Source organism: Microcaecilia unicolor, chromosome 1 (genome assembly GCF_901765095.1).
Source record: "Microcaecilia unicolor chromosome 1, aMicUni1.1, whole genome shotgun sequence".
NCBI classification, from domain to species: domain Eukaryota; kingdom Metazoa; phylum Chordata; class Amphibia; order Gymnophiona; family Siphonopidae; genus Microcaecilia; species Microcaecilia unicolor.
Window position 1 is genome coordinate 639,080,852 of NC_044031.1, and position 14,898 is coordinate 639,095,749.

At 43.0% G+C, this 14,898-nt stretch overlaps 1 protein-coding gene across 1 annotated transcript in view; it reads left to right on the forward strand.

Moving 5' to 3' along the window:
- Positions 1-1,403: 1,403 nt before the first annotated feature.
- The window catches only part of CENPQ (centromere protein Q), a 61,427-nt gene continuing 47,932 nt past the window's right edge, over positions 1,404-14,898 (forward strand). Inside the window, exons 1-2 of the mRNA XM_030221564.1 lie at positions 1,404-1,422; positions 6,722-6,795. Coding sequence (XP_030077424.1) covers positions 6,724-6,795 — 72 coding nt within the window. The 5' untranslated portion in view covers positions 1,404-1,422; positions 6,722-6,723. The remainder of the gene's footprint in view (positions 1,423-6,721; positions 6,796-14,898) is intronic.

The window sequence follows — 14,898 nt, forward strand, 5'->3', positions numbered from 1 at the left end:
GCGTTCCTGCCCTGCTCTTCTTGCTCCTCCTGTCCTATGCATGCTGACACTCCTTTACGTGACACTGAGGAGCGTCAGTGTGCACAGGACAGGAGGAGCAGGGCAGGAACATGGCTGCGCCGGAGACAGCGCTGAAGGAAGGCTTCGGCTGGTGGGGGTTGGGAACCCGTGCCAGCAAAGGTATTTGTGAGGCGAGGGGGTGCGAGAAGGCACGAGGCGGTGGCAGCGGGAGGAAGGTGAGGCAAGGTGGGGGGTGGCGATGGTGAGGCACTCAAAATGGGCCCCCAACTTCAGGCTCTGGCCCCCTCCCACCGTAAGTTCTGGCTACGCCCCTGGTGTATCTAAAAGATAAAATTCTACAAAACAGATGATGATGTGATTACATGTGCCCCAAGGAAAGGAGAGTTTAATTCTACTTCCATTTCATTTCAGTATATTCCATTATCTCTATAACACCATGCTTCCCAAGGCAGATTACAACATTTAAGATGAGCCATCAGGAAACAGGATATCCTCACTGAAATTTGGCCATCTGTATTGTATACAGTGTATTTATTTATTTATTAGTGTAGAAAAATGAGCACAAAATACAGAGTTTAAAATTGCTGTTTCTACTAGCTATAATAATTTTTAAGTTGTTTTAGTGATATTCAATTGTTATTTCATGATATTTATATCCACATATGGGAAGTTTTCAAATAAATGAAAAAGCTGTCCAATAAGTTAAAAAAAAATCTTTTGTTCTCCACCTTTCAAGGCACTGCCTAACCAACTGAAACAGCTTTAAACTTGTTTACAGATGGCCCGATAATGTGGATGCAGCAGCTCATAGGTTTGTAGTTTTCAGTAACGGGGATGACGGCTGCGCTGGGAAGGGAAAACCCAGACTCTCCTAATTGGCTTCCTTGCTTATAATGGACTAGATAGGCTCACTTACCACTCCTGTTCATTAAACCTCCTTGGGGCCCGCCCCTGCTCGCCGGTTTCCGGCTAAATTGGGCTAGTTTTGAAAGCTGGCGGCGGGAAATTTTTGACGTTAACGAGTTGCATTTTTGGGCGGTATTCAACAATGTTCCTGATACCTCTGTGAATTCCAAGCCTCGTTCTGGTGTTCCTATAGCTAAGCTTCTCTATGTTGCCTCGGCCGTTCTTATTGTCAATTTATCCTCCTTGGCTCCAATAGCTTCTCTCAGTGCATTCTAAGCCTCGTTCTAGTGAACCAATTGCTTCTGTCTGGGAGGGCGTTCTAGGCTTCACCAGTGTCCCTCTCCAGTCCCCACCTACCAGAAGCGGCGTTTGCAGGTAAGAAAATTGTACTTATGTGTATAAATTTAGTAAGATTCTGTGAAGTAAAGAAAACAGTATTTTTGAATAATCCCACTCATGTTGTTTATTGTTCTTGAAAGGGTCCTCGTTTGTCTGGTGAGCTTAACAGCTTGTTCCCTGCATTCATCGTTTATCAGGGTGGCAAATACTGTTTATGACATAGGGATTCGCTTTCAGGGACCCTTACAAATATTTGGGTTTTATTTCGAGTATAAGTGCTGATGAAAAACAGTGTCAGCGTTTGGTTTGAAGTAATAACGGGATTTATACTTTGGGTTGCCCATTTTATGTCAGCTATGAGAATGATGGTCTTCTGTCCCATTGTGCATTTTGAATGCTTTTGTTTTAATGTGACAAGGTTGTTAATATTTCCAAAAATGTGTAGATCTACTAGTTATTGATAAGTTTCTCCTGGTGGTGGGGGAGTTCTGGGGAACCAAACTTTTAAATCTTTAAATGCTAACAGAAGTAGAATACTTAACTGTGATCACAGGGCACCAGTATGACATTCAAGCAGTTCAGTTATGGGACGGTGTAAAAGCCAGATCTGCGGGATCCCCGGGATCTTCCGGATCTAAGTACGACCTTAAGACTGGAGCACGGCTTTGTTTTGACGGCCGCTGTGGCTTACAGTATGCAGCAATGACCAGCCATAACCCAGCGCTGCGATTCTCTATTCCCCTCTTTCCTTGGTAATAGACTGGGAGTGGAAGTGAGCCTACCTAGTCCACTATAAGGAAGACATTTGATTAATCTCTATTTCCATTCCCCGTGCAGCCGTCATTGCCATTCATTCAAAACAGCAAGCAAACCTGTGAGCTGCTGCATCCACATTGTTGTTCTTTGTCGGTCCATCTGTAACAAGTACTGTCTAACACTGTTTTTGTTGAATAGGCAGTGCCTTACAAGGTGGAGGAGAAAAGACATAATTGAATATCACTAAAACAACTTCAAAAATTATTGTTGATAGTCCTTGCGGAAACAGGAAATGAGGGCGGGACCAGAGCTTGAGAGATGAAAGGCCGAACGCGCCGAGCAAACACACTTTTCGCCACCTTAACCCTGACCAGGTATGCCTTTTAATTTTCGGAGGAGGGGGGGCCCTGATGCTCGGAGGGACGGTGGGCGGGCAGCCTGGTGCTTGGTGGGAGGGAGGGCGGGCGGACTAGCGACGGCGCGTGCCAACAGAGAGGGCTCTGCGTGTCCTCTCTGGCACGCGTGCCATAGGTTCGCCATCACTGACCTATGTATTCAGCTTCTCCTATATAAGCACACAACTATGGAATGCACTACCAAACGCCGTGAAAGCAACATATGACCATTTAAACTTCCGGAAACTACTAAAATCAAATCTGTTCAAAAAGGCATACCCTAATGATCCAACTTAAATGTCCTAACTCTGCAACACAATGTAACCAAAGCTTGTGCAGGACATAACTCAACTCTTTCTCCCTACGATTACCCAATTTGTTTGTCGCACATGAACTCTACTCTACCATAACATCACTCTGTATTTGTTCATACCGATATTGGCGCTCGCCTGTACGGTAACATGTAAGCCACATTGAGCCTGCAAATAGGTGGGGAAAATGTGGGATACAAATGTAACAAATAAAAATAAATAAAATTTTATCAGTCTCCTTTTTGAAAGTTAAATTCTAACGTATTGTATTTGCTGTGTGTACTTACTCCAAAGCTGATATCAAATCTAATCATATTATGATCACTGTTCCCCAGCACCATTACCTCCTGTACAAGATCATGCGCTCCACCAAGGACTAGGTCTAGAAATTTTCCTTCTCTTGCTGGCTCCCTGTAGCAGCTGTTCCATAAAGCAGTCCTTGATGTTACATTCCCTGATATTACATTTACACAGTCAATATTGGGGTAATTGAAATCGCCCATTATTATTGTGTTGCCCAGTTTGTTAGCCTCCCTAATTTCTGATAACATTTCTACATCCGTCTGTTTATCCTGGCCAGGTGAACGGTAGTACACTCCTATGATTATCCTTTCCCCCTTTACAATCCATAGGGATTCCAAGATTTGTTTTGTTTTGTTTCCTGTGGAATTTACAATTTATTTGATTCAGGCCCTCCTTAACAAACAATACTACCTGATCCACCCTATCGCTATGATATAATTTGTACTCTAGTATGATAGTGTCCCACTGGTTATCCTCCTTCCACCAGGTCTCAGAGATGCCTATTATATCTAATTTTCCATTTAGTGTATTATATTCTAACTCTCTCATCTTATTTCTTAGTCTTCTGGCATTCGTATATAGACGTTTCAAACTACGTTTGTTGTTCCTTTGTATATCTTGCTCAGTATTTGACAAGTGTTAAATAAAAAGGACACCTGATCTACTATGGTCTCTTTTGCATCCTCGCTATCGGGATACCCTATGTTCCTTGTTTTGGTGATATATTTGAAAGATACCTTGTTCTGTACCATCCCCTGTAGTCAGTCTGCCAGAGGAGAAATTAGATTTTTGGAAGGAGCAGGGATTAGCACCAGAGGTCATATTAGGTCAGACTGAAGGTCATCGTCATGCTAGGGGACATAGTGACACCAGAGTTGATAGAAAAGTTGGTCTTTGGTAGGATAAACGTCCCTTTATGGGGTTTTCTTGATTTTTCATGTGAGTGGCAGGAAGACTGCTTATACAACTTCATTTCATGTGTCTGGGGATTTTCTGCATATAGTTGGCACCAGTGGTCAAATCTTTGGGGATTCACTCTCTTTGCACCAGTGCCCACAATTTATGCCCTCAGCACCTTGTTATATTGTTTCTGTTCTTACTATTCCTGCCTCACTGGGGTGTTTTTGCTCCAGATACAAAAATAAAAAGAGAAAAAACAGAAGAAAACCATTTTTCTGCCCTTTCCTTCTGTGGATGTTGCCAGTTTAGCTGCTGTTCTCCTGATCTCTTGGTTAAGCACCCTGCTGTGGTTTTGCTAGTGGCACTTTATCCAGGCTGCTTCCTATTGCCATTCTGCATGCTTGGTTTCCTTTAGGTGTTTTTTGGCCCTCAATATAAGGAGTTTTTTTTTTCTTTTCAGGCTTTTTTCCTTGTGTTTGTCACAGTACATTATATTGTTCATGCCATTGAACTTTGGATGCCACGCTTCTGTTAATCTGGTCGTGAGCCCTTGAGCCCAGGCCGAGGCCTAGTATAGGGTTTTAACCAAGGCCTAGGGTAGACCAAACAGGCACTACCCCAGCCACCAAGTCCCGCACACACACAACAACCAACTAGCACCACCAGAAAATGGGAGTTAAGCCGTGAGGCCCGCATGAATGCTCTATCGGGAACCTACTCGCACAGAGTCCAAGCGTGTGAGCCTCACGGCCGAACAGGAACCAAGTCATACATATGGAATGGAGAAAGAACAATGAGGGGTCCCCAAAGGGACTGGAGCACCAGCAACGCACACAGCGCTAGCTAAGGACACAAGGGAAAAGTGACCGACAGACGTTTCTATAGGAAACACAAGGCGGTGCCAGAGGGCAGTCAAGGATAAAGGAAGCCACACAAGGGAACACTCTAAGCTGTTCCATACAGCACACAAAGGATAAGGGAAACCACCTAAGAATACACAATGCTGACCTCACAACACACAAGGGAAAAAGGGAACTGCAATATAGGGATACACAAGGTTGTGCCACACAGCACTCAAGGGAAAAGGGAATCCACACAAAGAATGCACAAAGCTGGCCTCACAACACACAAGGGAAAAAGGGAACTGCAATATAGGGATACACAAGGCTGTGCCACACAGCACTCAAAGGATAAGGGGAAAGGTAAGCAAACAGAGAACTAGCCTAACACACACAGATCAGATAAGGAGCAGAGCTCACCAGTAACAGGAGACAGACACAGAAAAGAAAGAATTAAAGCGGGCAAAAGGAAAAGCCTGTTTAAAAAAAAAAAACCACTAACCTGCCAGAAGCAGGCGTACACTGCAGTCAAAGGGTTAAAGCAAACAAAGGGAAAAACAAACCCCCAAGACAATATAAAGGAACAAGAGGCTGGGTTACAAGGCAAACACTAAGCACGGCACAAAAAGGGTTAACACAGAGGAAAGGGAAACTAAACAAACAAACTGGAACGATACAAGGAACAAGCTTACCACAAACAATACAACACCAGCCAAGCAGAGAATAGACCCAAGTGTAGTGAGGCAATCAAGCACACGCTGGGACCACCCAACACTCGCACAGAATCTACAAGCTACAAGGAGAGAAAGCAAATCTCCAACTTTGAACACCTTGTGCACTAGCACAAACAGAGAGGAAAGCTGGCTTCAGCTGATGGCAATCAACGCTAAAGCAAGCGAAGTAGAGAAAGGTAGGCTTAAGTAGATCAGGCTTCTGACGTCTGCTGCTTCAGCTGTCAGCTCAGCCCCTGATAAGCCAATCAGGAGCAAGTCCCAAACATTCCCCTGCCTGTCAGCTGAATCATAACAGCTTCTTCCTGTCTTGCCCCTTTTGGTGTCTTCCTTCTGCTTTTCTTCCTCCATTTCTGTGTTTGTTAGGGATTATTGATCTTGAGGCATATTTTCAAAGCACTTAGCCTTCCAAAGTTCCATAGGTTTCTATGGAACTTTGGAAGGCTAAGTACTTTGAAAATATGCCTTCAATGAATTTAACATCTAGATTGGAAATACTCATTATCATTGAAAAGTTTTTGATAGAAGCAAGGGAGTTTCCATCTTGATCAATACCATCAATTTGAATCCACTAGGCATACTGTATAGACTTCTGTTTAATTCTAATTATATGTTTTTATGCCTTCTTGAATGTGTCTTCAAAATTATTTTCAAATTCCCTTATGTTGCTGACTATTGATCTTACTGTAGAGTACACCACTTATTTAATATTGCATTTCCATACAACCCAGCTATCGCAAGGCCTGGCTCCAGTGAGCCATTGGTCAAGTGCCCACAATTCAACTAACACCATCCAAAGTCTGAGCCTCAGTGTGCAGTACTTTGGCCTCCAAATGGCACTGAGGAGGCAGCCTTTGGTATATCATGTGTAGGCTTTTCATTCATTTTCCTAAATGTAGGCTCCTAAGTTAGGTTTATAGCGCAGAAAACCAGTTCTTAGTGCCTAACTTTAATTCCCCACCCTACCTCAATTCCCGAAAACATTCACATTTTAGGATTCTAAAATTAGAAATGTGATCCTAGTGCATTTTCAACAAGGGGTTAATTAAGGAGCCTGCCTCACATTCAGATTCTTAAACCCTTTGAGTATCAACCTCTTAGGCCAAATTTGTATAAATGACTTATGTATCAGGACTGCTCATGCAGTGTACAGTGCCAAAACAATTGTGACACTGATTTGAAGGTATCGTACAATGAATCTTGTTTCTCTCTCTCTCTAGCTATGTCTGGAAAGAAGAGATCTGGGAAGAAAGGGAAGCGGATTCTGCAGAGTTCTTGCAGCAGAAAGCACAAGGTATGAGTAATGAAGTGGCACTAGGTAAGAGATGATAAAAGAGGATATGGAGGGGAGAGGAAGTGGGTTTAAGGTTGATAGAGAAGAAAGAAGAATGAGGAGAGGCTGAATAGGGAATGAGATAGTGGTATGAAGAATCAGCTTGCAAAGAGGAAGTAGAAGGATGGACAGAGGTGGGCTGGGGGTATTTTTGTGACAGGCAGAGAGGGGATGGGGAAAGAAAGAGGACGAGTGCAGTGGACAGGTGGTGATGGGGAAGGCATAGAAAAGAGGGCTCCTTTCGCCCAATTTTAGATCTCAAGCAGGTGAATTGGGCATTGTGAGTCTCAAGTTGGTCATCGTGGTAGTATGAAGGGGAGAGCTCTTGTCATCATTGTATCTGTGGGAAGCATACCTCCACATTGCCATTCACTGAGCATCAGAGATTTCTTCGCTTTGCTGTCCTGGGAGACCACTACCAATTCCAGGCATTTCCTTTGGCCTGGCTATGGCTCCAAGGACCTTCTCCAAGGTGATGATAGTGGTGACAGCTCATCTCGACAGGAAGGCTTTTTAGTGCATCCTTACCTGGACGACTGGTTGATTCGGGTGAAGTCCGAGGAGAGTCAGTCACGCCACAGTCGGTTAGTCACGTCCCAGGTGGCTCAGCTGCTCCACCATCTTGGATGAGTAGTGAATTTTACCATGAGCTCTTTTTTTCAGGTCAGTCCTTGGAGTACCTGGAGATGTGTTTCGACACTCGCAAGGGAAAGGTGTTTCTCCCAGAGGCAAGGATTCAGAAGATCCATTCTTGGGTCCGCCAGCTTCTTGACTTCAGCAGCCCATCAGCCTAGGAGGGTGCTGCAGGTACCGGGGTCCATGGCAGCCACTGTAGAGGCTCTGTGGGTTCTTCACGCAGATCTGCTAGCATATTGGTCTTCTCATTCAGACCTCTCTTGCAAGATGTTGCTTGATGACCAGTGCATCATAGTATTCAGTAGTGGCTGGATCGGAACCATCTGTTTCACAGCATGGACCTGGATCCTCCAGAGTGGATTCTGTTGACTATGGGTGCCAGCCTGTCGGGTTGGGGAGCACATTGTCGTGGTCAAATTGCTCTGGGGTGCTGGTCAGCAGAATCCTTCTGGTCTCTCAACTTTCTGAAGATGAGGATGATAGTGCTGCTGGCGTTCCTCCCACCATTGTATATGATTGTATTCTTTCCTATCCTAAATGGAGTTCTTTTCTGTTAATTGGTTTTTTTTTTAATTGTAAACCCTCCATTGCCCCAGGTACAAATTAAGTCCCTGTATATAAAAAGTAAACCACTTTGATTGTAACCATAAAAAGGCGGGTATATCAAATCCTATCTCCCTTTCCCTTGTCAGGCGATCTGATCTTCCAGGGCCCTGTTCGGATGCCAGATGTGGCTCGGTTCTTGCTTATGGCCTGGCTGTTGAGAGGGCGAGATTGCTGAAGAAGGGTTATTCTCCAAGTGTTATTTACACATTGTTCAGATCTAGAAAGTGGTTCACCTCTTTAGAAAATGTTCGGGTCTGGTGGATTTTTGAAGCTTGATGTGTGGACAGAGAGGTTGTCTCTCTTTGGACTTCTTGGGTCAGATTTGAATTTTCTCCAGAGTGCTTTGGAGAAAGGGTTGTCCCTGTCTTTGCTTTGGTCGCAGTTGGCTGCTCTTGCTTTCTTTGGGTGGTCATTTCAGGGTTGGTTGATTTGTGCTGCATCCAGACATTTTTCCAGGGGGGTTAAGCATTTTAGGCCTCCTTTCCAGCAAGTTATCCCTCCGTAGAATTTGAATTGTCAGCCTTGGATAAGGCGTCCTTCGAACCCCTGAAGCATGCCTCCCTTAAAGATCTCTCTCTGAAGGTGGTGTTTTTGGTGGCTATCATCTCAGCTAGGTGTATTTCGTAGTTGCAGGCCTTGTCGTATAGGGAGCCTTTCCTCATCTTTTTTTCAAGAGAATGTGTCTGTGCTGCCAGTTCTGTCTTTCCTGCCTAAAGTGATTTCTTCTTGTCAGTCTCTTTTTTTTTTTTTTGCCTTCATTTTCTCAGGAAGATCCTCCTGAGTCCCTTTTCCATCTTGATGTCCACAGGGCTCTGCAGTGTTATGTAGAGCGAATGGAAGAATTTCAGAAGGCGGACTGTCTCTGTGCTGTTTGGCCCACAGAAAGGGGAGGCAGTATCTAAGGCCTCTATCAACCATTGGTTAAGGAGGCCATTTCTTTGGCATACTTGCTCCTCGGCAGATTGGCGCCTGAAGCATTGCGGGTCCACTTTACAAGGGCTCAGGCCTCCTCTTGGACTGAACATTCTTTTGTTCCCCCACAGGATATTTGCAGAGCAGCAATTTAATCATCACTTCATTCCTTTATGAAGCTTTACTGACTGGACGTTCAGGTGAAGCGGGACCCATCTTTTGGGGATTTGATGTTAAACTGGGGACTTTCCCACACTTGTTGAGTACTACTTTATTTTCCTGCTTGTTGGAAACGGTCTGGAGCAGACAATGAGGAAGGAGGTTCAATAATAATTTTTATTGATGATATAACAAACTCAACATTCAGCATTCACAGAACTTAACCATGTAAAACAACAAGAACAGGATACATTCAAAGTGATAGTCTTATCATCAATGTTTTTACATTTCTCCCCACTGTTTCCCCATCTCCCATCCCCTGTCCCTCCGTAAGTTGGTTTGACCTTCTTAGTAACATTTTGAGCATAATATGGGCCAGTAAACTCACCCTTGCGATCACTATCTTTGATCATCGGCATTCCACCGAGCTTCAGAGCGCCTGGTTTCTGATGGCCCTCTTCTCTCAAGTATGTGATCTGTCCCTATGCACAATAACTTAGGCCATTTATACAAAACTTTACAATGAACATAAGTACGGACAATTTTCCGCTATTTATCCTGCAATCCTTATTGAACTTCCCCCCCCCCCCCTCCTCTTTTCACATTCCCCAAGGGGCCAGCTTGATAACATTCTATCCAGTGGAGATCACGCATAGAAGATGACACACTATCAAAACAACCCAGCCTACAAACCAGCCTTAACGGCAGTATTCTGCATCAACTAAAAATGACTTTATAATTTACTTGTAATCTGAAGATATAACGAATTACACCAGTCTAGCTGGGGCAGCAAAACTGCCTGGGCTAAAATCCTCCTATGGCAAATATGATCTAATTGCCCTCAGCTGCCTGAGCTTAGAGAAAAATCTTTTACTAAGGGCACTTATTTGCCTATCAAAATGTAAACCCAAATCTATACCTAGTACTCTCGCATGATCCTCTATTTCTAGAATTTCTCCTGTATTCCATGCTATTTTTTTTTTTTTTTTATTTATTTATAGATTTTACATTTAACACACAAGCACCAACTTGCATAAGTAACATGAGAGCAAAGTACATTTAAAGGCATTTCTATAGGAAAAACATTTTAAATTCTCTTCTTAGACCACTAAAAGAAAGGGGGGAAGATCTAGAAAGTTATGAAGAACTTATTATGCACAATAATTCAAAAGAATAAGGCCTGGACATTTTAGCCACGAAACTATACATTTCTCTCAAAACTCTCATCTGAGGGTCCCTGGGCAATTCTCTTTAAGTTAACAAAACTCTTAAGCTGTTCCGGATCAAAAAACGTATACTTATTCCCCTTATATTTTATCAAACACTTACAGGGATAAGATAATAGGAAAGTAGCACCTAGAAGCTTGGTCTCTTCTCTCAATGCTAGAAATTTTCTACGCTTATCTTGAGTTGTTCTTGTTACATCTGGATATATCCAAACACGAGCACCCAAAAATTCTTTTATAGCATTTCTAAAATACAACTTAAAGATAGAGTTAACATCTCTTTCAAAAACAAAGGATACCAACAAAGTAGAACGTGTTTGGACTTCCGTCAAACTCTGTTCCAAAAATAAAGTCAACTCTTGTAATCCCTTTGATTGTACATCTTGTTTCTCTGATTTTCTCTTTTGCTCCTCTGTTTGCGGTAATGGGAGATAGTACAACTTATTAATCGGAGGTATCATTTCAGAGGAGAAATTAAGAATCTCAGTCAGATATTTTTTAAAGAGTTCAAGAGCACTTAATTCCTGGATCTTTGGAAAATTTACAATTCTCAGATTGTCGTCTATTATAATTTTCCAGTTGATCTAATTTATTATGTAAAATGACTTTGTCCTTAATCAAACTCTCTGTTACATTTTTTAAAGTATTAATGTCTTGTTGAAAATCTTTTCTCTGTGAGTTTACCTCTTGACGCACTTTCTCAATTGCTTCATTGAGAGAGTCCACTTTACCCACCAGGGAAGTAGTTTCTGAAGCAGTTTTCAGAGTAGTTCTGTTTAGGTGTTGCAACATTGCCCAGATACTACTCAGGGTCACCTCTGCGGGAGTCGAAGGCTCCTGTTGAACTTCCACTGCAGCCATTTCAGGAGAAGCGCCGTCCAAGGAATAATTCTCGGCGCCGCTTTCAGACGTCGTTAAGAACTCCGCCTCTATCCTGGATTCTGCAGGGCACGGAGGGGGGTTGAGATCGGGCGAGGATAGAGTGGTTTCATGCCCCAGGGGAATCCCCGCTTCATCGGACGTTCCCACAGCAGGGCTCCTCAGCTCCTTGTTTCGCGGCGTGCTTGTAGTGAAGGACTCGAGAGTCGTCTGAACTAAACGGGCAGGCTCAACTGTGGACGGCAAGCGTTTGACCACCCCCTTTCGCTTGGTATGTGGCATTGTAAGTATAAAATAATAAGGAAATGTTTAGAAATAGAATATATCAAGCAAAAGGCATTTCAGCGAGCCTCGAAGAGCTCCAACAAGCCACGTCCGCCATCTTGGCTCCTCCCCCGGATTAGTACCTCCAACCATCTATTCCATGCTATTGACTTCACTTGGATTATATTAATATCTCCAAACCAAAATATCTTCATTGTTTAGCTTCAAAAATTTATGTAATGGCCCAACTGTCTATGACAGAAATATAGGAGTCCTTTTACAAAGACGCGCTAGCAATAAGCACATGTCAAACATTAGAGACGCCAATATATTTCTATGGGTATCTCTAGTGTTTAGTGTGCACTAAAAACGCTACTGCGCCTTTGTAAAAGGACCTCATAGTGTCTGATAGAAGCTAAGGTATCAACAAGACTTTCCAGCACTGGGCATAAAAGAGAGCTATCATCTGCATAAGATAGCATGGAGATCCCACTATCTGAAAAAAATAATTGGTCAAAGAACTGAAATATAAATTAGAAAAGGCAAAAGCGGTGAGCCCCAAGGCACCCTGCATTCAGGGCTCCAATCCTAATCTTCAGAAATAATTCAAACCAGCCCAATACTTTCTCAGTGACACTTATCTCATTTAACTTAAAAAGAAGAATTTAATGGTCTATAGTGTCAAATGCTGCTGATATATTAAACTGCAATGATATGGCTTGTTGACCTCTGCTCAAGAATTGTCTTATTTTACTAGTAAGAACATGAAGCAATGTCTTTGTACTATGTCTGGTCCTAAAACCATGTTGTGTCATATGTAGTATATTAAAAGATTCTAAGAAATTTTGGAGCTGTTCGCTTAACAGACATGACAAGGATACATCTAAAAGACATGATGTTTTTGAAAGTCTGATAAGAGTCCTCAGAACAGTAACAGAAGATATTGCCTCAAAATTCTCCCATATTCTATCTGCGGGAATACCTCTTATTTAATAATGTGAAGCTGTCCCTACTAAATTGTCTAAATTAACCTCTGCAAAAGAACCCCTAATTTTATTCACCTTATCCTGAAAATATTGTGCCAGATAATCTGTGCTTGGTTGTAACACTTCAGGAACCACAAGTATTGAATTAATATTTTAAGTCTTTGAGGGGGTCTTTTACTAAAGATTAGCTCGAGTTATCGGCAGCAGGGCCCATAGGAATAAAATGACCCACAAACTTGACCCTTTTGATGTGTAGGTAAGAGAGTCTAAAACCAAGTTTAGTAACTCCAAAAATTGTAAGAAATTAATCACTTCTGGGTTAGAACAGTCTTCTAAATGCAGATTTAAATCCCCAAGTAATATCAGTTCTGTAAACTGTGTAGAGCAATATGTGATTCTTTCAAATATATTTTGTTGAGTAGTTTTCCAATTTTTGGGTGATCTATAAATGCCTGGAATAGACTCCCTGAGCCGGTACGTTGATCTCCAATCTCTGGCTGTCCTCAAATCTAGGCTAAATGCCCACCTTTTTGATGCTGCTTTTAACTCCTAACCCTTACTCGCTTGTTCAGTACTCATACTTTATCATTCCCACCTTAGTAGTTCCCTTATCTCTTATTTGTCCTGTTTGTCCTAATTAGATTGTAAGCTCTGTCGAGCAGGGACTGTCTCTTCATGTTCAAGTGTACAGCGCTGCGAACATCTTGTAGCACTATACAAATGACAACATCATAATTTCTAAATTACCATCACAATACTTGTTGATAAACTTAATGTCAAAGAAACCTCTATAAACAAGAGGAAGCCTCCCTCCCATTTTATCTTGTCTTGGACAGTTTACAGCCTTATAGCCAACAGGGTATATGGACAAAATATAGGGTGAATTAAGGTCAAGGATCCATGCCTCTGTTATAAAAAAAACAAAATTGGGGAATGATCTTCTATAAAACCTCTAACTATATCAGCCTTCCCACATACAGACCTAGCATTAAAATACAAACATTCTGTAACCTCTATAAAAGCAGCATCAATCTGCCTAGAAGGAATCGTAACAAGGGTTTTAAATCTAATCCAATCTTTATTCTGTTCAAATTTCTTTTTTCTAATCCCAGTATATACTGGTATAGCTCTAAAGCATGTAAGCAAACAGTCTGTCAAATTTTCTGGTTTCGGCACGCGGGAGACAAGGAGGATGTCCCGATGGTAGTGCGCGCCATATGTGCACAGTTGATGGGCCCCGAGTTTGATGTTCGAGATCGCCATGGACAGGGCGCATAGAGCGTTGGGGCCGGCAAGGGACAACAAGTCGCGAGATATTGTGGTGCGGTTCACCACCTATGCCTGCAAAGATCAAATATGGCAAAAGGCTCGCCAGTCCCCCAACCTTGAGTTTAATGGGGCCCGTGTGGCGATCTGTCAAGACCTGTCCTTGTTTACGCTGACCTTAAGGAGGACCATGAAGCCGGTCATGGAGATCCTAACTAAGGAGAAGATCTTCTATAGATGGGCATTTCCGTTTGCTATTTGCTTCGATCTCAAGGGGTAGAAGCTCCGCTGCCGTTCCGTGGGTGCAGCATGGAAGAGCCTACATGAAGCGGGCTTAACTTCCACGGAAATCCTGCTGACGGGGTTGGCCCCTCAACAAAGCGCGTCTGCAGAGATGGAAGAGAGTCGAGAAAGGGGCAAAGAGCTCACGACCCCAGACCTGAGAAGCGGAAGCTGGACTGTCTTGTGAGAACCCAGTTCTGGAGTCCTAAGCCCCAAAGGGGGCAAGGACGAGATAATGTTTAAGTGAGAGTGACTTAAAAGATATAATATGATGAATGGTAGTGGATGATCATGTGAGTGTGTGTGCGCATGGAGGAGGGGGGGGATGAATGTGGGGTGGGGGAATTGTTTATATTTGGTTAATAAATTGTTTAATAACATCTGAGGTTTGGCTAGTGGGGTTTCTTCCTTCAAAGTCCCAAGTAGTGCTGGTTGGTGAGTTGAGGAGAGGGGGAGGAAGGGAGGGGAGTAGGGGAAGAGAGGGGGGAGAGGGTGGGGGGGAGTTGGTTTTTGGGTATGGGGGAAGGGGATAGTTTGGGAGGGGGGAATTTAGTGTTAGGTCCAAGTCTTCCCTGGTTAACATGTTATTCTTTTTTCCAACGAAGTTTAAATGGTGGACTTTAGGGTTTGCACCTATAACATAAAGGGGCTGAATTCGCCATATAAGAGGCACGCATTGGTGCGTGAATTAAACTTGATGAAGCCGCAAGTAGTCTTCTTAAAAGAAACTCATTTCCTACAAAGGCACGAGGGTCTCTTGTTTTCTAAACAATACCAGCAGGTGTACTGTGCCTCCGATGTCACCGGTACAAAGAAACGGGGGGTGGCCATAATGTTCCACAAGGACA